At 24.8% G+C, this 26,799-nt stretch overlaps 1 protein-coding gene across 6 annotated transcripts in view; it reads right to left on the reverse strand.

Annotated features, from left to right (window-relative positions):
- Positions 1-26,799, reverse strand: part of LOC127278122 (low-density lipoprotein receptor-related protein 6) — a 99,998-nt gene that overhangs the window by 68,297 nt on the left and 4,902 nt on the right. The window contains exons 2-9 of one of the 6 annotated variants that reach the window (XM_051299671.1): positions 25,437-26,544; positions 22,021-22,383; positions 21,435-21,917; positions 19,004-19,288; positions 18,385-18,929; positions 12,204-13,295; positions 6,948-7,457; positions 5,455-6,349 (exon numbers count right to left, since the gene is read on the reverse strand). In XM_051299671.1, the coding sequence (XP_051155628.1) occupies positions 5,955-6,349; positions 6,948-7,457; positions 12,204-13,295; positions 18,385-18,929; positions 19,004-19,288; positions 21,435-21,917; positions 22,021-22,383; positions 25,437-26,544 (4,781 nt within the window). In that variant the 3' untranslated portion in view covers positions 5,455-5,954. Of the gene's footprint in view, positions 1-5,454; positions 6,350-6,947; positions 7,458-12,203; positions 13,296-18,384; positions 18,930-19,003; positions 19,289-21,434; positions 21,918-22,020; positions 22,384-25,436; positions 26,545-26,799 lie in introns of those variants that run through there. The other 5 variants (XM_051299676.1, XM_051299673.1, XM_051299674.1 and 2 more) reach the window with 5 other exon arrangements.

A 26,799-nucleotide genomic window follows, 5' to 3' on the forward strand; every position in this document is an offset into this window, starting at 1 on the left:
TTTGAGAAAAAAGGGGTTCACTAAATGGTTCCCTACGAATAGATCGGTTAGGAATATAGTCAGGGTATGTCGAGAAAAGGTAGAATTTATATACTCTCAATTCACCTATCGTTCCACGTAATATCGTATTGGTCGATTTTTTCATTCCAATAACTCCTTCCTTACAGAGACTACGGAGATGTTTCCGCTGTCAGCGTTACTGCCATGTGGCTAATCAATGTCGTTCGACCTACCCGACATGTGAATTTTGTTCTGGTAGGCATTTGACAAATCTTTGTCCGAATGGCCACCTGCAACCCAGATGTAAAAATTGTAAGGATTCTCATGTGGCCTTTTCATCGGAGTGCCCTGTATTTAAGTTTGAATTTGGCATTTTAAAATATTGCTATATACATAATTGCAATAAAGAGGAGGCCAAACTTTTGTTCTATAAAGAAAATCCTGACTTATTAAACAACATTGGAACTAGAGGGGAAACACAGCGCCCTATCCCTGCGATCTGTCATAATGAGACATCAGCCAAACCAACTAGATCTTCTACACGCTATTGACATTCTTAATAAGGGAAATAATCCCATTCCTGATCCAGTTTTAGAAATATCGAATGCGCTGAATCAGCGTCAATTGTCTGAGAAAATATCTGCTGTAAATACACTTATAAATATCAACCAGTCTCGCTCAAATTTAATCAACTTAATAAATGAGAATCTCTCTTCAAAATGAACCCCTCAAAGAGTTCAATTTCTTAAATTACTAAGTGATGTATTAGTTTTATTTTCTGTTAGTTTTAAGTCGTTACAGTTCTTGGCGTTAATTGGGTTCAGAAGATGGATCAAACGAATATAAAAAAAAGAACAGATATATATATATATATATATATATATATATATATAAAAGTTAAATAAAATTTTAATTCAACTTGTCAAGACCCCTAACTATATTTTAGTCTTCACTGTGTTTCATAATTTGAGTCTGACTGCTGAAATATAAAATCGATTAAAATAATTTTTGTGTGTCATTGTTTTGTTTACTATAAGAGGTTTCGGGTTGTAAACTACCTCTTACTGAATTTGTTAGGTGTTTTGACGGATTTGGCAAAATTAATCGTATAAACTTTGTTGGAGGACTAATAAAAAAAATGATTTATGCAACTGGTCATACTAAGGATAATTAATTTCGATAGTAATTAATCCAGATTAAATAATCTTGAGAAAGGGGAGAAAAAGAATAGGTTTCTACAAATTGTTCGAAGATACTTTTGTTTTGATTTTATATTTAATTTGTTCTTTTTGCTTCGACTAGTTAGTTAACTGGATACTCGTGAGGAAATAGACAGCCCTTTGTTTTTCTGGTACCACGATTTATAACTATAACCTATAATTGAATTGTTGTTCCTAAATATGTCTTCAATCAATAAAACTATTAAATATGGGATTTAATACAGTGTGCTAAATATAAACGCGCCGAAATAGAGTCGATTTTACATATTCATGGGCTGGATGTCTTGGCCATTGTGGAAACTTGGCTGACTGTTGGAAATCAACCCCCTGATACATGGGGTTAATGATGACCCCCTACTTAATGGTCCATTCTTAAGAGCAGAATTTAAATCAGCAATGTGTTGTAGTAAAAGGGATTCTGCTCCAGGTCTAGATGTTATTTCTGATTTAATTTTGCGTCAACTGCCACTGGATACACATAACTTGCTTTTGTTTCTTTTCAATGAGTTCTTCTTACAGTCATCCTTTGAGAAACACAAGAGTAGTTTTCATTCCCAAACCGGAAGGTAAGGGTTATAGTCCGATTTTTCTGACATCAGCGGTTAGCAAACTGTTTGAGCGGATGATTCAAAAACGACTAGAACATTACCTAGAAATGAAAAATAGTATTTCGACAAGTCAGTTTGGATTTCGTAAAGGGAGATCAACGATTGATTGTGTTTCCACTTTTGTTACCGACATTCAGCAGGGTTTTGTTGGAGGGCACCATACTGTGGCTTTGGCCTTGGATCTCAAGGGTGTATTTAGCAATATCCTTCCTAGTGCAATTTATAGTCATCTTGTTAAACTGCGAGTTCCTGACAGATTGGTGAATTTTGTCTCGTTTGTCATTTCGTCGAAAAAATTGTTTTTCTCGGCAGATTCTTCTGATTTTAAGGTTTCGCATGTGGGCGTTCCACAGGTTGGGGTGTTATGTATATAATATATATACCTAAAAGTAGGAAATATTAGAATTAAGAATCAGGATGACTTGATCTATCTGGGGATTCACTTGGATCGCAGTTTGACTTGGTCACTGCACATTAGGAGTATAGTTCAAAAGGCTTCGAGACCGGCTGTCTTTTGGCATCTAAATACTAAGATAACTGATTTTAATCCTGATAACTTTAATTTGGATGATCTGATTTTTAATCCAAATGTGGATACAGTTGTAGAGATTGGTAAATTTTTCGCTAGCGGTAATGTTGTTGTTTAAGCAAAGCGAATTGAGATTTTTATTAATGAATTTTAATTTATACTTAGTTAATGCCATCTCGTTTTTGTTTGGATTCATACAATCTTTCATATTTAGGAAATTTATTAGTCGTATGCAAAAAGCTCGAAACTCGATTGAGATTTTTCGAGTCGAACCGAGTGGAGCATTATTAAATTGAGCTCAGGTTCGACTCGACTCGAAATTCGAGCTTTTTGCACACCTCTAAAACTTATAAAATAAAGAACCTCAATGTTTTGTCCGATTTTGTAAAAAAGTGTTCGTGTTTTGAGAAAAAAGTATTTTAAAATCAATGTTTATCATTTTCACGTTCAGTGCCATTTTTATAAGGCGACAGTTAAAGGCCTCTCCTTGCCAAAGAATTTCAGAAACCGTTCGACACCCTTAAAATGAAATTCTGTCAAATGCTAATTCGACAAATAAAATTTTTTTAAAATAATAATTATATTTAGTAAAATTTTATAAAATAAAAATCTGACTAATGATTTTTATGGGATAATCATATGTTCCTATTTTTTATAATTTTAAAAAAATATGAGTAAGTTTATAATTCTTAATTTTCTTTAGTAGATTAACGTGGTTAGGTACTAAATGTAATAATAAATTTATAAAAAAAATTTGTCGTTTATTTAAATGATTTCATTTTTATTTAATCAGTAGAAGACACTTTATTTACAGTAGGAAAACTATAGTTTTTACTAAAAAAAAATATTAGATTGTTAAAAAAATTTAAATTAATATTACAAGATTTTAAGTTAATATTACAAAATTATAAATTAATATTACAAAATTAATAAATGTTATAGTAATAAAAAAAAGTAATACAGTCGAACGTAAATCAAATCGCGTAATACGATAAATTTTAATTTTGAAGTTTATTTCTTTTTTTTTTAACAATATATGTGTGTATATTTATTTTGTTACGTAAACTATCACAAAATTTTGTATCTAAATATTAAATTTTATAACTTTCTTATCTCTATATGTAAAAAAATTCCAGTCTTTTATTTAAACATTTTTGTCAGTCGAATTTTTCAACCATTTTTTTAATATAAAACTTTTGATATAATATGAGAATTTTAATTTATTTTTGATCGTAGTGTATATTTTTTTAACGTTTCACTAAATTGAAACTTGTATGAACTTTCTTATGTTTCAATTTTCTTTGATAACTCGCAATTATTATATCAGCCCTTTAAATAATTTACAAGAAGGATATTTTTGTATTTAAATTTTTATCGACAAAATCGTTTTTGTCTATATCTTACAGTTCGACTGTTTACAAATATAAAATAAAGGTATGGAACACTTTGCGGTTTCCATAATATCTCTATAATTTCTTTCTCTTTTTACATATATTTACGCTTATGTAATTTAAAGAGAGATTAAAATATACAAAACATCTTGCATCGATTTCACTTTAAAACAAATGTTCAATGCAAGACGTGGGGATTTCGTATTTTGTTTTCAAATACGCACACGTGTATTGAACATTTTTTTGTTTTTTAAAGAATTATAAAGAATTTTTTTTCAGGATGTCCAGCAATTCTTGAAAAAAAATTCAAGGTCAAAAATAAATTTTTTCAAATTCCACTTTCAGCGTAAAAACTATGAAAATATTGTTTTATTTATGACAATAAAGTAATCATAAATCACAATTATATGATTCACTAAAATTCAATTATTGTCTAAAGTTTTTTAAAAAAAATTTCACTAATTAAAAATGAAAGTTTCAATCAATAATTTCCTGAAATTCAATTATTATTTCTAAAAGTTTTAACTCAAACTCATATAAAATACAATTATTTCTAAATTTCGTATCTAAAATTCTTTGTTAAATAATATAATTTTAATAATTTCAATCAACATTTTCGAAAATTCAATTATTAAAACATTTTTCACTTCAAAATTCTCCATAGTTTAATTATTGTTTAAAACTTATAAAATATTTACAGGAATTCCAATTTACGAAAATTTTAATTAAAAATCTCCTGAAACTCAATTAGTTACAAAAATTTTAACAATTGCTCTTCCAAAACTCAATTATTTCTAAAATGTTTAACTTCAATTTCTTTTTTAATTAATTATTTCTAATAACTTTAATCAAGTTTTTTAAAAATTCAACTATTTTTATCTATATAATTCTTTGTTTAATTAATTATTTCAACAGTTTTAATACAATTTTTCAAAAATTCAATTACATTAAATCGTTTTTTAATTAATATTTATATTTACAACAAAATTATAATTTTTGAAATCTCAAAAAATGCAATTATTTCAAAAAATCTTAACTGTAACTTTATTAAAATTCAATTATTTAGAACATATTTCATTTGAAAATTCTAGAAAATTCAATGATTGTCTGAAATTTGTAAAAAAATTCCTTAATTCAAATTGATAAAAATTTTATTTGAAAATCTTTTGAAATTCAATTATTTCTAAAAATTTTTAATCAAACTCTTTTAAATTCAATTGTTTTTAAAATTATAATTAAAAGTCTTTTGCAATTCAATTATTTTAAAAATTTCCATTTAAACATAATTTTTTTTTTAACATTAGATATATTAATCAAATTCTTCGAAAATTTAATTATTTAAACATTTTCCGAAATTCTGAATTCGAATAATGTTCATAAATCAGACTTGAAAGATTTTCTTTTTTTTTTTTTTTTTAAATGTAATTTTAAATTATTTTTCAAAATTTGTTCTGAAACTGAATTGAAATTTTGAAAATTTGTCTCAGTTTCATTCGGTGATTTAAAAAGAAAAATTGTGAAAAATATTTCTGTGAAACATTTTTATTAAGGAATTAATAAATTTTATTTTATTTCCAATAACAAATTGTTAATAAAAATAAAATATTTATCAATTGATTAAATTTATTGAAATTAAAAAAATCGAATTTTTAGACTTTTCTTGTAATGTAAATCGACTAAAATGACTTTTTTTTTTCTTTCAAAAGTCGATTCGAGGTCTACAATTATAAAAATGTAAGAGAATAATTTTTAGCAACAAAAGTTTGAATTGAAAATGTCAAAAATTATTATTTTAGTAGAATTTTTAGAAATTTGATATTTTTCCAGTACTTTTCATAAAATTCCTTGACTTTTCCCTGATCCATAGCAACCCTGTTTTTGGATTATAAATTTTAAACTGATTAAAAATTATTATTTTCTATTGCTGACTAACCTGTATGTTTTTTAGGACCTAAAATATTACGACTTCCCGCGATCATTTAAATTTAAAGGAGTAAAAATAATAAGATAGTGCCTCACCTTAAGAAATAAATATCATTATTTTAGAAAATTTTAAAAATTCAATGTTTTGTGTTATAGAATTCAAGGATTTTCAAGACCCCCCCCAAAAAAAAAAATTAAAGAATTTTTCAAGAATTTCAAGGACACCCTGTATATTTTTTTTTTTTGTTAAAAAAAATGCGATTTTAAAATAAATATTCAGTCTTTAACGGTCTCGTTTTGTGAGAGACGGTACTGGTGATGGTGGCGGTGGCAGTGGATGAAAATATGTTGATGATCTTGAGCTTGGAGAAGGTGGACAACTAATTGCAATATCACTGTGATAAACAGATCTTGGCGTTGGTGGAGGTGGAAAAGGCTCTGCTTCATATCTCCATCGTGTGGGATAATTACTGTCGGATTCATCGCAAACATCAGTGCTGCAGGGAGTTGGTGGTGGCGGTGGATTCATACTTCTGTAATGACGATATGGTCTGCATCGAGATGCATTACTACTCGAGCATCTAGTGGAATTTGCAGTTGTCGCGGGACTAGGCGGTGGATTTAATGTTTCTTGTGGATAACCACCTGTCGAGCTACCGCGCGTTGAACTCGAAGCACCTAAAAATATTAATTCTTTAGCGACAAATAATCACCTCCAAAAAGTGGTCGAAATTTTGTTTTTTCAAATAATTCATTTTTGTGCTAAGTGCTTCAAAATTTGTTTGAAAAATTTAAAAAAGAGTTTGTTAGAAAAAAATGAGCTTTAGAAAAACGCAAAGAAAAGAAAAAACGATTAGAGTTTATTATAAATGATAACTTTGCACAATTTTTCGTAATTATTATTTTTTTTTGTAAATAAATAACTAAATCGCGAATAAAAATTTGTAAATAAATCGCTAGTGATCGTCAAGAATTCTCAGGTCATAGTCGCATTTAATATTTGTTTTTCTGTATTAAATGTATTCAACGAGTTGTTCAAATGAAGGAGAGTTCATTAGTTCAACATAAGTCAACACGCTTGCGCCATTTCGTCACTTCCGCTTGCCCTGTTTGAAGGAAAATACCACGTGACCCAAATCCCCATAAATCCATAAAATAAAAAAAAAAGTCACGAACAACAAAAAATAAATTGATAACATTGAAACCCCAATAAATAAATTTGTTATCATTAAATTAGTTTCCTGAAAAAAAAATTATTTATTTTAATGATAAATACCTGTTATGTGACTGCGATCATAACTGGATCCAATGCTGCTGCCATTTAACGCAGACATTCTTACAGTATCCATTCCTAGTTTAGGATCTTTTCTACCACCTTTATGAACCAATGTTGCTTTAGCAATTCTGCAGGGTTTCGGTGATAATGGATCACCCGCTGAATCGTACAATATGTCTGGAAGTTCGCCATTTGATGAAATCTTTTTTCGGCAGTAATAGACGAATATACCACCACTTGCAAACACAATCATTGTTACTAAAATTACAAGAATATAGGTACTTTTTCCAGCGTCAACTGGTGAAAGTGATTCCTGTTGATTATTCACTGATGTACAAGCAACGGTATTCTCGTCACTTCCGTCTGCACAATTTTTCCAACCATCGCACAATAAAGTTTCAGAAATACAAGAGCCTGTTGAACTACATTGAAATTGTCCAGAACGACAACAATTTGCTTCATCAAAACCATCAGAACATTGAGCCGTTCCATCGCAAACCCAATTAGAATCTGTCAATCAAAAAAAAAAAAAAAAGTTAAGCAATTTTAATTTCTAATTTAATTAAATTTATTAACAATTTGTTATTGGAAATAAAATAAAATTTATTAATTCCTTAATAAAAATGTTTCACAGAAATATTTTTCATAATTTTTCTTTTTAAATCACCGAATGAAACTGGGACAAATTTTCAAGATTTCAATTCAGTTTCAGAACAAATTTTGAAAAATAATTTAAAATTACATTTAAAAAAAAAAGAAAAAAGAAAATCTTTCAAGTCTGATTTATGAACATTATTTGAATTCAGAATTTCGGAAAATGTTTAAATAATTAAATTTTCGAAGAATTTGATTAATATATCTACAGTTAAAAAAAATTATGTTTAAATGGAAATTTTTAAAATAATTGAATTGCAAAAGACTTTCAATTATAATTTTAAAAACAATTGAATTTAAAAGAGTTTGATTAAAAATTTTTAGAAATAATTGAATTTCAAAAGATTTTCAAATAAAATTTTTATCAATTTGAATTAAGGAATTTTTTTTACAAATTTCAGACAATCATTGAATTTTCTAGAATTTTCAAATGAAATATGTTCTAAATAATTGAATTTTAATAAAGTTACAGTTAAGATTTTTTGAAATAATTGCATTTTTTGAGATTTCAAAAATTATAATTTTGTTGTAAATATAAATATTAATTAAAAAACGATTTAATGTAATTGAATTTTTGAAAAATTGTATTAAAACTGTTGAAATAATTAATTAAACAAAGAATTATATAGATAAAAATAGTTGAATTTTTAAAAAACTTGATTAAAGTTATTAGAAATAATTAATTAAAAAAGAAATTGAAGTTAAACATTTTAGAAATAATTGAGTTTTGGAAGAGCAATTGTTAAAATTTTTGTAACTAATTGAGTTTCAGGAGATTTTTAATTAAAATTTTCGTAAATTGGAATTCCTGTAAATATTTTATAAGTTTTAAACAATAATTAAACTATGGAGAATTTTGAAGTGAAAAATGTTTTAATAATTGAATTTTCGAAAATGTTGATTGAAATTATTAAAATTATATTATTTAACAAAGAATTTTAGATACGAAATTTAGAAATAATTGTATTTTATATGAGTTTGAGTTAAAAATTTTAGAAATAATAATTGAATTTCAGGAAATTATTGATTGAAACTTTCATTTTTAATTAGTGAAATTTTTTTTAAAAAACTTTAGACAATAATTGAATTTTAGTGAATTTTCAATTGATTTATTATGTCTCTTTGAAATGCAGTAGAAATTTCAATTAACCTTTATTGTTTATGCAAAAAAATTATTTATTTAATAAACAAATGAATATTTAATCTATTTCTCATATGTTTAGGAAAAAATTTAAAAAACCACATAAATCTACACTTTCTTAACTTTAATTTAGAAAAAAAAATCTCAGTACCTTTAAAAAATGAGTGAATTACGCGAATTTGAAGAGCGACGTGCAAGCCTATTCTCTGTTATCAAATGATACTAATTTATACTAACATAATTTATACTAATACTAATTTGGCTAAATGAAAATTTAGTTTAGCGAAAATTTAATTAAATAAGAATTTGGTTAAAGAAATATTCGGTTAAATGAAAATTCTGCTATTGAAAAATGTGGTTCTACGTTAAATTAATTTTCTAAAATTCAAACTTAGTACACATTAAGCGTCCAAATTAAAATCTTTTCAATGAAATAACAAATTCATAAAATTAAATTTGTTCTGATATTTATAAGAAATAAAAAAAAAATTTTTTAATTATAAATTAAATTATTATAAATTCGTTATTAATTATTAAAATTAATTAAAATAAAATTAAATTAAATTTGTTCTTATATTTATAAAAACAAATTTAATTTTATGAATTTGTTATATCATCGAAAAGATTTTAATTGGGACGCTTAATGTGTACTAAGTTTGAATTTCAGAAAATTAATTTAACGTAGAACCAAATTTTTCAATAGCAGAATTTTTATTTAACCGAATTTTTTTAATAGAATTTTTATTAAAACCTAATTTTTATTTAACAAAATTCTTCTTTAATTAAATTTTCACTAAACCAAATTTTTATTTAGCCAAATTAGTATTAGTATAAATTATATTAGTATAAATTAGTCTCACTACTAGTGATACTAATTCAGTTACTTCCAAAATAATTCAATGAATATTCGTGTTTTGAAAAAATTCTTAGCAACCAGTTGTAATGAAAAGTTATATGATTGTTAAATAATAAAATAAAGGAAAAATTTGATATTCAAGAATTCTAGTCAATAATTCGATAACAGAGAATAGGCTTGCACGTCGCTCTTCAAATTCGCGTAATTCACTCATTTTTTAAAGGTACTAAAATTTTTTTTTCTAAATTAAAGTTGAGAAAGTGTAGATTTATGTGGTTTTTGAAATTTTTTCCTAAACATATGAGAAATAGATTAAATATTCATTTGTTTATTAAATAAATAATTTTTTTGCATAAACAATAAAGGTTAATTGAAATTTCTACTCACAAAATTTTATTAAATTTCATTAACAAGCAACAGAGTAATTGCAAATTTAGTAGAAAGGTAACAAAATATTCAATTGTTAATAAATAATTAAAAAATTAATTTTTAAAAACGCAATTCAGGAATGTTTTTAATTCGGGTTCCTGCAATAGATTATGAAAAAAAATATTTTAAATTTGAAAAGTCAGTTTTAGGTGGCCCAGTTGGGAAATTTTCACCCATATAAATATATAAATTTAGGTCCCAAAAATATTAGTTTTAATTACAATTTGTGCTATTCAAAATTAGGACATATAATAATTAAATAAATAATTATGAGAAATAAATTTTAGGTTATAAAAACATTTTGTTAATTAAAGTTTTGTAAAAAATAAATTGATGTGATTAAAAAATTCTAATCAATAAAAAATAGTTGAATTAAACATTTGCTGAAAATATTTTTAATTAATTAATCATTTAAAATAATACGAATTCTAGTAAATTCACATTCTAATAAACGAATTTTCATCTTGTTTGCCATTTGAAATTCAGACTTCACAGTGATCCTAAAAAATATTTTAGGGGACTGAAAATTTTAAAATAAGGGAATTTTTAGGGTACTATGAATATTACATTAGTAAATATTAAGGGTTAATTTATAGATTAAACCACACATTCAGTTAAGCTTTGAGGTATTTTTGTTTTGCAAAAACATATTTTATAATTTTTCATTCACAAATTTAATTAGATAACAAACATTTTATTATTAGAAATTAAATGAATTTTATTTATTTCTTATAATAAAAATGTGTCATTGAAATATTTTCAAGAATTTTTATTTAAAATACATTTTAAAATTTAATTTAGACAAAATTTTCAAGATTCCAAGGACAAATTTTTGAAAAAATTACTTTTTTTTAAGAAAATTAATATCTAATTTATAAAAATTATTCAATTCAGAATTTCGGTAAATATATTTTAAATAGTAATGGAATTTTAGAAAATTTTAATTGTTTTAAATAATTGAATTTCTTAAAAAGTACATTAGTATTTAGAAATAGTTAATTCAATAAAGAATTTAAGTTGAAAATAATTGAAATTATCTATTGTAAATTTGAATTAATGAAAATTATTACCAAAATTTAAAACAATAATTGAATTTTAGAGAATTTGGAATTAAAAAATGATTTAAATAATTTAATAATTATTGAACAAAATTGATAACAATTATTGAAATAAATAATTTACCAAAGAATTTTAGAAACAATTTTTAGAAATAATTGAATTTCATGAGATTTTTAATTAAAATTTTCCTAAATTTAAATTGTAGACAGATTTTTTATAAGCTTTAGACAATAATTTTAAAGTTTAGATAATTTTTAAATTGAAAAAATAATTAAATAGGATTTAGTTTTCGAAGAACTTTATTAAAATTACCAAAAATAATAAATTGAACAATAAATTTTGGATAAAATTTTTTGAAATAATTCAATTTTGAAAAATTTTCATTTAAAATTTTATGAAATATATGGATTTTTTATTCAAATTATTTTAAATTAGAGTTAATGAAAATTATTAACAAAATTTTAAGTACAATAATTGAATTTTAGAGAATTTTAAATTGAAAAATTGTTTTAAATAATGGAAAATTTTTTAAAGAACTTGATTAAAATTATTGAAAATAATTAATTTTTGTGAAGTATTCTAGTTAAAATTTTTTTTAATTATTCAAATTTGCAAAAATAATATTTTATACTAAAAAAAGTTGTATTTATCTAAAAAATGTTTTTAAAAGTCGAAGTAGTTACATTTTTAATAAAATAAAAGGAAGAGGAATCTGAGGCTTGCAAAATGTAATTTGATAGTAATTCTATCGAAAACTGTTTGATAAGTATTAAATTTTCATTTGAATAAACTTTTATGGATTTTGAATCCAAAGTCTTTAATTACATAATGTGTTTGATATTTATTTGATAAATAATCATTCCATCCACACATTTGTTATAAATTCATTTAATTTTTTGTAGAAAATGAATATTTTTAAAATAGTATTCTCATAAAAATCAAAGTTTTATACTAAGTTTTTGTTAAAAATAGGGGACGACTATGAAGCTTGGAAATAAGATAAAATGACTTTTAGATCTAATGGCAAGGCGGGGATAATTATGCATCTCACGGAATGAATGAATACGAAAATTATTGTATATAATAATAATAATAATAATAATTTTGAAATTCTTACCAATGCAATGTCCACTTTGACATCTAAATTGATCGTGACCACAAGTTGGACAATTCAATTCATCACTTCCATCAGGACAATCATCCTGTCCATCACATTTCCATGAAACAGGAATACATTTCTGTGCAACAGCCGAATTTGGCGCTATACATGTGAAATGTTCATTTCCACATGCCGGTGCTTCTCGACACGTTCTTCCATCTTCGCTTAAAACAAGAAATTGTGGACACGAGCATCGCAACGATGAATTTCCAATACAAAGATGTGAACATCCACCATAATCATGTGAAGGACTGCAAATATGTGAATCCATAACATGATTATTTGGCGTTCTAACAGTTATAAGATCGGTGAGAGGACGATTCATTATAATACTTTTATTTGTTCCCGTAAATTTATCAACACGTTCAACGGTTTGTGCAACACGATTGAACCAATAAATAAAATTCGAAAGAATTGATAAATGTGCAATTGATGAATCATCAGTGTTTGTGAGAATTCGACGATTTGCTCCCGTTAAATCGGAAACTTCAATAATTTTTCCGCATGCCCAATAAATTTTATTAGACGTCACATCAATTGTTAGGCCCGAGGGTAATTCTAAATTTGAAGCAATCACTTTTCTCTCATGTCCATCCAATTTACTTAAATAAATTTTTATCGATCCACCAATATCGATCCATGCAAGTAATCTCATTTCAGGATGAATATCAAGATAACGAGGTTTCTCGCCATCGCCTTTCACGACAATTCCCAAATTTAAATTATTATCAATTTTCGTGATATTTATAACATTATTAACTTCACATGACCAAAATAGAAGTCTGCCTATGGGATCTAATGCCAAATCAAAAGGACGTCCAGAATTGCCAGCAACAACAATTGAGCCATGTGTTTTATTTTCTATACTTTTACGTATTGCCATTGTACGTCCTTCAATCCAATAAATATGTTGAGTGAATGGATCAAATTCAATGGCACGAATATTTTTTAATCCTTGCACACGAAGTACAATATCGGGACAATCATTTATGTCGGGTAATAATCGACCAATCACGTTACGTAAACTGTACATCATAAAATTCGTTGGAGCTAAAATTGATAAAGGAAAATAGTGATAATTATAAAATAATACAGTTTAAAAAAATGGAATTAAAGACTATTTTCATTTTAAATCGAGACGCATGAATAAGTTTTAAAATTAATTTTGACAAAATTTCAATTTAACAGAATTTCATTAGGTATCGAGAATATTTATATTTAGTGGAATTTTTATTAGAAGAAATGAAAATTCGACTAAAAGTCAATTTTAGACAAATCCTGTTAAATAGAATTATGATATTACAAAATTGTTAAACTAATTTTTATTTTACCGAATTTCAATTTTTAATAAACATAATTGTAAAAAAAATTTTATTTTACAGAAAAAAAATTTTCTAGCCGAATTTTCATTTGACAGAATTCTTAAAACGTCGAATTTTTATTTTACAGAACCAGTTGATAATAGAATTTCATTTTCAAAATTCCATGACTAAAAAATTTTTGAATATTATTAAATTTTATGTTTTTTTTTTAATTAAATGCATTTTTTACCTGACTACCAAAATTTCCTGACTTTTCCCTGATTTCTCCCTTTCGTTTGTCCAAATAAATATCTCAAAGAAAAATTTAGGCGCAAATTTTAACTGGTCATATAGTTTTGTTAATAACTTCTAATTGATTAATTTAAAAATTTACACAACATTTTTTTTGCGAGATATTCATTTTGATAAATAAAAGTTTTGTAAAATAAAAATTGGACGTTTTAAAAAATCCGGCAAAAGTAAATTGGAATAAATAAAAACTTGACTGGAAATAATAATTCTGTCAAATTCAAATCCGATGAAATAAAAATTTTGTAAAATGAAAATTTGTTTAACCCATTTCGTCCGAGAAATCCGTTTTTCTTCCTCCTAATTTGCTCTCGCGATTTTAAAAATTCATAGACTAAAAAAAATTGGCAGTAGGTGTTTTTTATGTATTTTTTAGTTCTCTTTCAGAATCTATAAGAAAATTTAACTTTTGACTTAAGGATAAACAGTTATAATTGTCTAAACAAAAAAAAAGACGGATTTTTTGGGTTTTTTTCCCATTAAAACTATATTTTTTTGATTCGAAATTGCGTTAGAAAAAATTAGGAATGGCAAAATATCGCATCCAAAATGTCTGCCCTTTCATTTGATGATGATAAGAACTTTTTATTTTCGCTAAATTTAAAATGGCGCCTCCAAAATGGCCGACAAAATGTCTGAAATTAAGTTGTTCAGTCCCACTATTAAAAAACTAGACAAATATCTACAAAACTTGTTACTCAGGGGTTTTCGGGGTTTGCTGATCCCGAATTTGATGTCAGATTTTCAAAATTCAAAATGGCGGACGACTTTTTGAAAACTTAATGCAATTCGCTTGAAACTAGTTACTCGGGGGGGTTTCGGGGTCGCTGATTACGAATCAGAGGTCAGTTTTTCAAAATTCAAAATGGCGGATGCAAAATGGCGGACAAATATTTAATATCACTGAAAACTACTTACTACAGACGAATATATTAAGTTTTTTCAAAAGTTGTCCTCCATATTGGATCCGCCATTTCAAATTTTGAAAATATGACATCAAATTCGGAATCAGCGACCCCAAGAACCCCCGAGTGACATGTGTCAAGCCGATTGCGTTAGATTTTTAAAATATCGTCCGCCATATTGGATCCGCCATTTTGAATTTTGAAAAACTGACACCGGAATCGTAATCAGCGACCCCAAAAACCCCCGAGTACCCATTTTTAAGCGAATAGCATTATACTTTTAAAATTTCGTCCGCCATATTGGATCCGCCATTTTGAATTTTGAAAATCTGACATCAAATTCGGGATCAGCAACCCCGAAAACCCCCGATTAACAGGTTTTGTAGATATTTGTCTAGTTTTTTAATAGTGGGACTGAAAAATTTAATTTCAGACAGTTTGGCGGACATTTTGGAATCGCCATTTTAAATTTAGCGAAAATAAAAAGTTCTTATCATCACCAAATGAAAGGGCAGACATTTTGAACGCGATATTTTGCCATTCCAAATTTTTTCTGACGCAATTTCGAATCAAAAATATAGTATTAATGGGAAAAAACCCAAAAAATCCGTCTTTTTTTTGTTTAAACAATCATAACTGTTTATCCTTAAGTCAAAAGTTAAATTTTCTTATAGATTCTGAAAGAGGACTAAAAAATACATAAGAAACACCTACTGACAATTTTTTTTAGTCTATGAATTTTGAAAATCGCGAGAGCAAATTAGGAGGAAGAAAAACGGATTTCTCGAACGAAATGGGTTAAGTAAAAATTCAGTAATATAGTAATTCAATTAAATTGAATTTCTGTTAAATAATAATTCGAAATAAAAAAAAAATTCGGCTAAAAGTAAATTCTATGTAATGAATTTCTATCAAAATGAAAATTCTAAAAAATTGATTTTATATCTTATTCATGCGTTCTTTTAAGGACATGTCAAAGTCGCAATATTTTTTTTACATAAAAACTGCTATGTAAAAAGTATCATCACTTTAATATCCCCTTAAGGAGTATGGAGGTCCTAACATAACCTCAAAACTGAAAAATATCTTAAAAGCAAACAAAACTTTAGTAAAAATTAATTTTAAACAATTTTAGAAGATCTAGGTAGTTTTGTTTTTGGAAAAAATTACGTTGAATTTAAAATCGTTTGTTAAATAATTATTTTTTTTAACATTTTGACTTTTCTCTTTCAACTAAGACAAAAATCGTAATTTTTCTCAAAATTTTATTTTAATTAAGAAACATTCTCTACAATCGTAAAGTTTTTTTTTCAATTGTTAAAAGTTTTGCATTGAAAACCATTTTTCTGTTTTGAGGTTATAATAGAGCTTCCATCCTTCTTAAAACGTGCAGTGAAAATATTTTGAAATTCAAAATAATGTTTCCTATGATTTTTAGTTCAAATAAAAATACGCGTATTTTTTTTGTTTGACAAAAGAAATTTTTGCACAATTATTAGTTATTGAAGAGTTTAGAGTAAAGAGTAGTTTTTCAGCGAAACAACTGCCACTATGATTGACCTTAACTAGTAAGTTCATTTAATCATTAATTTTTTTTTTAGCAGAATTATATTTTTTGCAAAACAAAATTACTTTTTTTACTGTCAATATTCTAAAGTTTAATTTTATAATTTAAAAAATGTATAGTGGAGCAAAATCACCAATTCGCTTTTATTTTCGTGTTGTAGGTTTCATGAACTTGACGTTCGAGGTGAATTATAGTTCTGACATTTTCCGCTAGTGTCAGTATCGACAATATAACTGTCGAATAACTATAGTGAAATTGACGCTCGTTTCACAACTTTTTGTTTTTTTTTCGAAGTTGATGGATTGCTGTTTAAGGCAGATTCCATTTCAATTCAGACAGGCTATGTTTCTGTAACTCATGTTATCGTTTCCTATGAAAATATATTATTTTTCACACAATTTTAGACGACACTTGTTAAGCCGTTTTACCAAAAAAAATTATTTAACGAAGTTAGGCGCATTTGAATTTTTATAACTGCAAAGTCAGATTTCAAAAAAATGACGATAAAATATTTTTAAATTATTGTATCTTTTATGCAAATGCATATAATTTAATGATTCTTTTTGCTCCTAATTCTGGATTAAACGTTCTTTTAAATCCCGCATGTTAAATTAAAAAATATTAAAATTTAACAAAATGGCGGCAATTTTTCGAAAAAAATTAAAATCAAATTTTCTCAAAAACCCCAGCGTTTTTTTTCTTCTTGATTTTTTTATTGCTTTCTGGAAGTCTAATGATTATTTTCCAAAAGAATTTATTGAGGTCCTGCGTCTTGAGAAAGAGTAAAAATTTTTTTTATTTTTAAAAGATGAAAATTCGAAGTTTTTTTGAACTTTTTACGAGATGCAACAAAATTTTAAAAAGAAAAAATATTAGTTTTTAAACATTAAATAAATAATTTGTTTTACTGGTATCTTCAATTTGCAGAGCATTTAAATTTAAATAACACGCATGACATCAATGAAACTTGTATTTTTTCAAATACATTAAAGTATTTTATTTATAAATTATATATTATTTTATTATTATTATTTTTTATTTTTACTAAAAATTAGATTTAGTGAAATTTCTATTAATACTTGTGTCAGTTTTTCAGAAATGACAATTCAAAAGACAAAACGTCTAGAAATAAAACACTAACGAAGAAATAAAGGTAGCATAAATCTAATAGCAACAAATTAAAAAAAAATATAACAAAAAAATTTTTTACTCTTTCTCAAGACGCAGGACCTCAATATATTCTTTTGGAAAATAATCATTAGACTTCCAGAAAGCAATAAAAAAATCGAGAAGAAAAAAAACGCTGGGGTTTTAGAGAAAATTTGATTTTAATTTTTTTCGAAAAATTTCCGCCATTTTGTTAAATTTTAATATTTTTTAATTTAACATGCGGGATTTAAAAGAACGTTTAATCCAGAATTAGGAGCAAAAAGAATCATTAAATTATATGCATTTGCATAAAAGATACAATAATTTAAAAATATTTTATCGTCATTTTTTTGAAATCTGACTTTGCAGTTATAAAAATTCAAAGGCGCCTAACTTCGTTAAATAATTTTTTTTGGTAAAACGGCAAAACACGTGTCGTCTAAAATTGTGTGAAAAATAATATATTTTCATAGGAAACGATAACATGAGTTACAGAAACATAGCCTGTCTGAATTGAAATGGAATCGGCCTTAAGTTCCTTAAGGGGAAGAATAATTGTTTATAATTTGTTATTAATAAAATTTGGCGTTTTTAAAAAATTTTAAATAATAAAAATGTCCATTTTATCCCAAATATTGAGGCAAAATCACAAATAGCAAGAGTCACATAAAATGGCTATAGCAGAAGAGATTGGAAATTGCGTCTTTGGATTCGAAGCTTTAGTTCGAAATATCAAAAATTTGGTTATTTTGTCTCATTCTACTTTTTATAAAAACTCTAACAAATGTTTTTGAAAAAAAATTGTTTCATCATTATTTTCAAAAATTACTTCCAGTGGCAGTGTTGAAATAAATAAAATTCACTATAAATAGAAATAAATTTTACGAATTAATGAAAACAATGCTTACGGTTACAGGTTTTATTGTCAGTGCTGAGATTGAAGTGAGTTGGACACACACATTTACGTGCAGATGATATTCTTTCATTGACACCTGGAAGTGCAATACACAGATGACTACAATTACCATTATTCACAGCACATACATTTGATCCAGTTTGTCGTGATGCATGAAAAACAAGAAGCGATGTTACTGATTCAAGTCGATTGTGTATCACTGTTCTACCGGAACCTGAAGTTTTATTAATTCTCTCAATAATTCCAGTATTCCAATCGGTCCAATAAATAAAATCCTGATATTGAGTAATACTAAATGGATAAACAATATTTTGTGTAACAAGAGATTTTCTTCTCTTTGTAATTAAATCGTAACTATCAATAGCTGGTGTTGTTGAATCAGTCCAATATAAATGATCAGTTACGTGATCCAAAGTTAAACCATTTGCACGACCAATATTAGATAATATTAATTGACGTTGAGTACCATCTAAATTTGCACGTTCAATAGTTCCGGAATTTCCAGAGTTTTCCTCAAATTCCGTCCAGAACATGTATCTAAATATTTTAATTTATAAATAAATTTAAGAAGATTAATTTTTTTTTTTTAATAGCTAAATATTTAATTTTACCCTTTTTGTGGATCTAGCACCAAACATCTTGGTTCGATTATATCTTTCCATATCAATACTTTTCTGCTGCGTGTTTCTAGACGAATAACTTCAATACGATGAGAACTTGAATCACTCCAATATAAATTGTGAGCAATCCAATCAATTGCTAAACCATCGGGACTTTCTAGTCCAACTTCAACAAGTCGTTCCATTTCTGAACCATTTATAAATGCTCGAGTAATTGATTTAACTTTAATGTCCGCCCAATACATGCTATTTTGTGACATTTCATAATCCAAAGCACTACAACCAAATTTTATATTTAAAATTAACTATTGTTAGAAATTTAAATCTATATAGAGGGAAATACTATATTAACAGTTTTAAATAATCGCATGTCATGTAAATCTAATTTAAGGAATATTTAATAAAATTATTAAATAAAAATAAAATTAATAAATTAATATGAAATAAAAATTATTTTTCAACCAGCGCGACAGAATTTAAAGTTACTGGGGTTGTATTTGACAAAATTTATAAAAGAATTTAGCACGCGAACGCCAGTTAATTTTCGTTCAAAATAAAATTGTAACGTAAAATATTATCCCAGATCAAAAACGTCGATATTATACAATTATTCGTCAACTTTAAAACTATGATCAATAGTTAAAATTGTGTATTTTGGTTATGCGTCAATATATCGAACTTCTGACGCCACAAAAAATTTGATTATAATTTTCCCTGACTTCCAGACAATATTTTGTGTTTTTCCCTGATATTTTTGAATTTTGTTCTTTTCTATCAAATATGAATTCTATTTAAAAAAAAATTATGACAAATGAAAATTCCAACAAATAAAAATTATGTTAAACAAACATTGTATAAAGAACAATTCAAATTCTTAAAAGAATTTAATTGCATATTTTCAAAAGTTTTTTAAAGAAATTATTCTTCTTAAAAATTCAATTATTTTCAAAGCTTTCAATCAAATTTTACGAAATTTCAATTACTTACAATTCTTTTAATTCAATACATTTGAAAACTCAATTATTTCCAAAAATATAATTTAAATTATTATTATATTTGAAAAATTAATTATTTCATAATTTTGAATAAATTTTTCGATAATTGAATTATTTTTGAAATTTTTAAGTTAAAATCTTTTAAAAAAAGAAAAAGTTATTTAATTCTAACTGCTTCAATATTGATTTATTGCAATTAAATCCATATAATTATGTTATTCATAAAAAAAAACGTTAACTAAAATTCTTTCCAATTTTGTCACTTTGAAAAAATTCAATAAACTTCATCAATAATTTAATTACTTAAGCAATTATCAAATTAAAATTATTATATATTATATATTATTTAAATTTTTCATAAAATTCAATATCTACATATATTATTAAGAACTTTGATTGCAGATCTTCGAAATATAAATTATTTCCAACTATCGAAATTAAATTATTACAAAAAATTTTTACCTATTAAATTTTTCATACTTTTAAACATTTTCCAAGTTTTCAATTGAAAATCTTTTAAAATTTAATAATTAATAAAAAATTTAAGTGCTGAACTTTGAAATTTTAATTAATTTACAAAATTTTGATAAAAATTCTTCGAAATTTCAATTTGCAAACATTTTTAAATAAAAATTCTCTAAAACATAATTATTTTTAAAAATCTGTAAAAATAATCTTTAGCCATTCAAATTTACGAAAAGTTTCAATTTAAAATCGTCTAAAATGAAATTATTTTTAAAAATATAACCTATTAATCTACAAAAATTAAATTATTTTAATAGATTTTTAGAAATTTTGTACGTATTTGTATGCTAATAATTGTAAAAAAATTTGTCGATTTGTTGTTGGAAATCAGAAATTGATTAAGGTAATTGTTTAAATTTGAATGAATTTTAATGATGTAAATTTCTTTTTACATCACATTTAATTCTCTGGATTTAAATTTTTCTTCTTAATTTTTAATTTAAACTGAGATTTTTATATCCTAGTATTTTAAACTATAAATATTATTTCATAACATTTTATTAATTCAGGGTTTTGTTTTAAAATTCAAATTGATTTAGATATTTTCCAGGGTGAAACAAATAAATTCAAAGAGAATTCAATATTTTTAAGGATCGCTAGACACTTTGATTTTAACACATGAACATATTAGATACCTTATAATAAAAAAAATTTAGATTTATATTTTTTCAGCAAGTTTTTTTTATTCCCTAACATTTCCCTGTCTTGTGGCAACCCTTTTAAGATATTTGATAATTTTATTTCTCGAAATAATATCAAGAAATATTTTCCCATCACAATTTAATTTAACGAATTAATAACATTTTTTTTTATTTCACAGTAGTATCCAAAAGTAGAATATAATAATTAATGTTTTTGCAAAAACAAAAGTATAAATAGCTATTGAATAAAAAAATTCTTACCTTACGTCTTTAACTCCAGTCACGGGTATAATATTATCATTATTTGTATTTTCAATACTTATTCGGACAATATTTTCTTTTCTAGCTACTAATAAAAATGCTTCTGGTACAGCACATGTTCTTTTATCTCTAGATAATTCATAACCAATTTGACATGCACAAACATATTTATTATTAGGTCTGTTAAGACACAAATGGCTGCATCCTCCATTATTTTTTGAACATGGATTTGTACCTCTAATTTTTCCCAAATGCACTGCCTTGAGTCCCATTACATTGGGAATATTTTCAATTATTGCCTCATGTTCATTGCCTGTTAATTTATGTGCACGTTCAATACTTCGCTTTTGCCAATCTGTCCAATATAAATAATCATCAAGTAAACTTAATCCAAAAGGATGATCTAATTTTTTTGTTATAACTTCCCGTCTACTCGAACCATCCATATTACAAACTTCTATTTTATCAGTTTTTGCATCACACCTAAAGGAAAATTAATTTTAATTTTATTCCCTTTCAATATTTATACAATAGAAGAAATCAAAAATTCAGATAATATATCGTATTAAGAAAAACTTTAACGAACCAATAAATTTTCTCTCGTTCCAAATCGACGGCGATTCCATTAGGCCAGATAATATCAACAGTAATGAGAAGAATTCTTTCACTGCCATCCAAATTACTACGTTCAATTTTTGGTTTCTTTTTATTCCAATCAGTCCAAAACATCCAACCCAACTCTGGAGCTAGGGCTATTGCTCTAGGTTCAACTAAATCATCATTGATTAATACCTTTCGACTACTTCCATTTAGACGTGCAACTTCAATTCGATCGGTTCCAGTATCAGTCCAGTATAAATTACGAGCAACCCAATCAACTGCAATTCCATCGGGATTTTCCACTTCGGTGGTTGTAATATTTTCTTGTCCAGAACCATTCAAGAAAGCTCTAATTAAAAAAAAGGGGAAAATGTAAATAAAAATAATGCAATTGCAAAAGAAAAAAAAAATCTTTATATTATTTTTTAATAAAAGTACATATTCTGAGTTGACACAAAAATAATATTTTGTTTTTCCCTGACTTTTCCCTGATTTCAAGTGGAAATTAAAATTTTTTCCTTGAATCTAATGAAAATATTTCAAGAGATTTTCAAATACAGATCTTGAATTACATGAAATTTTTTTCTATTTTTTAAAATTGAATAATTAAAAAAATATATTCACTTAAATTGTTTGTAAAATCAATTATTTTCAATTAAAACAAATTCTTCGAAAATTACATGATTTAAAACAGTTTTCAATTGTAAATTCACTAAAATTCAATTATATTGTCTAAAATATTTAAAAAAAGGTCATCAATTCAAAATGAAAGTTTCAATTAATAATCTCCTGAAATTCAATTATTATTTCTAAAAATTTTAACTCAAACTCTTCTAAAATAACAATTATTTCTAAATTTTGTTTCTATAATTCTTTGTTGAATAATTCAATTATAATAATTTTAATTAACATTTTCGAAAATTTAATTATTTAAAACATTTTCTAATTCAAAATTCTCCAAAGTTTAATTATTGTTTAAAGCTTATAAAATATCTACAGGAATTCCAATTTACCAAAATTTTAATTAAAAATCTACTGAAATTCAAATTAGTTCCAAAAATTTTAACTATTCCAAAACTCAATTATTTCTAAAATTTTTAACTTCAATTTCTTTTTGAATTAATTATTTCTATTAATTTTAATAAAGTTTTTTAAAAATTCAATTATATAAAACTTTTTTTTAATTATTAATGCATCAAAATAAAATTTTTGTTTATATAATTTTTACAAAAATTTTAATAACTCAAGTTTATTAAAATTTAAATGGAAAATTTCAAAAATCGAAAAATTTAATTTTTTAATACATTTTCCAATTCAAAATTCTTCAAAGTTTAATTATTGTTTAAAGCTTATAAAATATCTACAGAAATTCCAATTTTTAGAAAATTTTAGTTAAAAATCTACTGAAATTAAATTAGTTCAAAAAATTTTAATTCTTCCAAAACTCAATTATTTCTAAAATTTTTAACTTCAATTTCTTTTTGAATTAATTATTTCTATTAATTTTAATAAAGTTTTTCAAAAATTCAATTATATAAAACATTTTTTTAATTATTAATGCATCAAAATAAAATTTTTGTTTATATAATTTTTACAAAAATTTCAATAACTCAAGTTTATTAAAATTTAAATGGAAAATTTCAAAAATCGAAAAATTTAATTTTTTAATACATTTTCCAATTCAAAATTCTTCAAAGTTTAATTATTGTTTAAAGCTTATAAAATATCTACAGAAATTCCAATTTTTAGAAAATTTTAGTTAAAAATCTACTGAAATTAAATTAGTTCAAAAAATTTTAATTCTTCCAAAACTCAATTATTTCTAAAATTTTTAACTTCAATTTCTTTTTGAATTAATTATTTCTAATAACTTTAATTAAGTTTTTAAAAAATTCAATTAAGTAAAACGTTTTTTTAATTATTAATTCTTTAAGATTAAATTTTTCTTTATAGGTATAATTTTTTAAAAATTTCAATAATTAAAGTTTATTAAAATTTTAATTGAAAATTTCAAAAATCAAAAATTCAATTTTTTAAAAACATTTTTCAGTTGGAAATTCTCTAAAATTTTCAATAATTCAATTATTTCTAAAAATTTTATTTAAAATTATTAGCTAAATTAATTTCTTTAATTACTTTAATACAATTTTTCAAACAATTCAGGGAAATAAAAAGTTTTTTAATTAAAAATACTCTAAAATTGTATTATTCTTTAAAGTTTGTAAACTAATATTTTAATGAATTAAAATTTTTGAATATTTCAATTTCAAAAATATTCTGAAATTTAATTACTTACAAAAAAAATTTTAACTCTAACTCTTCCAAAATCAATTAGTAATTGAATATCTAATTGAATATTAATTCAATTGAAAATTTTTTTCCCAAATTTTTATTTATATATATTTCTTTGTTTATTTAATTATTTCAATAGTTTTAATTCAATTTTTCAAAAATCCAATTACTTAAATCGTTTTTTAATTAATGTTTATATTTACAACAAAATTATCATTTTTGAAATTTAAAAAAAATGCAATTATTTCTAAAACTCTTAACTGTTACTCCATCAAAATTCAATTATTTAGAACATAAATTCAGTTGAAAATTCTCTAAAATTCAATTATTTCTAAAAATTTTATATCAAACTCTTCCAAATTCAATTATTTCTAAAATATTAATTAAAAATCTTCTGAAATTCAATTTTTTCACAAATTTTCATTTAAAATTAATTTTTTTTTTCAACACTAGATATATTAATCAAATTCTTCGAAAATTTAATTATTTAAACATTTTCCGAAATTCTGAATTCAAATAATATGCATAAATCAGAATTGAAAAATTTTCTTTTTTTCCTTAATGTAATTTTAAATTTTTTTTGAAAATTTGTTCTGAAACTGAATTGAAATCTTGAAAATTTGTCTCAGTTTAATACGGTATAGTTTAAAAAGAACAATTCTTGATAATATTTGTGTGAAATATTCTTATTAAGGAATTAATAAATTTTATTTTATTTCTAATAACAAATTGTTAATAATAATAAAATATTTATCAACTGATTAAAAATAAAAACAATTGACTTTCTAGATTTTTCTTCTAATGTAAATCGACTAAAATTACTTTTTTTTTCTTTCAATAGTCGATCCGAGGTTTACAATTATAAAAATGTAAGACAATAATTTTTAGAAGCAAAAGTTTAAGTTGAAAATTTCAAAAATTATAATTTTAGTAGCATTTTTAGAAATTTGATATTTTTCCAGTACTTTTTCATAAAATTCCCTGACTTTTCTCTGAGCCGTGGCAAGCCTGATATTTAAAATGTAAATTTTACTTTAGAAAATATCAAAGAACTTGAGAAAAATTAATTGATGATGGAAGATGATAAAAAAAAAAAAAATTCTAAATTACCTGCGAATTGTTCGAGCTTTGTCATCTGTCCAATAAAGCATTTCATCAACTGGATCAAAATCAATGGCAATTGCATGTCTAATATTTTGTAATGGCAATATAAATGTAGTATAATCCGGTGTATCCAGAGACGAATGACAAATTTCCGTTTGTTGTACAATAAGAAGAAGTTTCTCTGGTCCTTTAGCACAAGTAAAATTATCCACTAGTTTAACACCAGTTGGACAGGCACAAGAATATCCCGATGGTTTACTACTCAAAAGACAAAGATGAGAACAATTTCCATTATTATGTTTACATGGACTCTCTCCTTGTGGTTGTCTCTTTGAATCCCACACCTCAATATCACCAGGAACATGTATATCTTGAATCCATAATTCTCGAGGATGTCCTTGATTTGAACGAACATCCAATGAATAAATTCCCCAGGCTTTCCAATCCGTCCAATAAAGTTTCTGATCAAAAAATGTAATTGCATAAGGATAATCCAAGCCTTTACTAATAATTTCTCTTCTATTTTTCCCTTCATAATCCATTACTGCAATAAATTTTAATCTTCCATCAGTCCAATATATTAATTCTTTTTCATAATCCAATGTTAAACCATTTGGCCAAAAAATTTCTGTTGAAACAATTATTTGACGAGTACTGGAATCTCCGTCCATTGATGCTCTTTCAATTTTTGGTTCATCACCCCAATCGGTCCAGAAAAAAATACTTTTCATTGGATCGAGTGCTATTGCTCTTGGTTGTGAGACATTTGTCCAAAAAAGTACTTTTTGATATTGCTCATTTATACTTGTTACTTCTAGTCTCTTTTTTTCACTGTCAGTCCAATAAAGTTTACCAGTGAACCAATCGCAAGCCAAACCATCGGGAGATATTAAACTTGACTTGACAATTGTCATTTTTTCATAATTACCATTTACACGAATACATTGTATTACCTCATCTCCACTATCGGACCAACAAACTAATCCACGCTCATAATAAAAATCTAAGGCCGTACCGTCTGTTAAATCTTTAACAATAGTCGTCACTTTATTTGCACGTGAAATATTTGCCATTCGTATATCCGTATCGGTTGCGAATAAAAGTGTTGGGGAACCTGATGAAAATAAAAACAACATTTAGTACGATCAATTAATTATAATGTATTAAAATTAATTTAATTTTTTATTTTTTCCTAAAATTCTCATGTTTTTTTTTTCTTTCTCGATTTTTCGTCTTTAAATTCTTCAATATGTTTAAATATTATTATCAATCAAAATACTCCTTTTATTTCAGGAATTCTTAAAATTTATTTAATAATCAATTATTTATTTCTTAAACTTTTTCAAAAATTAACTGTTTATTTTTTATA

The sequence above is a fragment of the Leptopilina boulardi genome, unplaced genomic scaffold, assembly GCF_019393585.1.
Source record: "Leptopilina boulardi isolate dan_hultmark-lab unplaced genomic scaffold, ZJU_Lbou_2.1 LbouV2_195, whole genome shotgun sequence".
Classification (NCBI taxonomy): Eukaryota; Metazoa; Arthropoda; class Insecta; order Hymenoptera; family Figitidae; genus Leptopilina; species Leptopilina boulardi.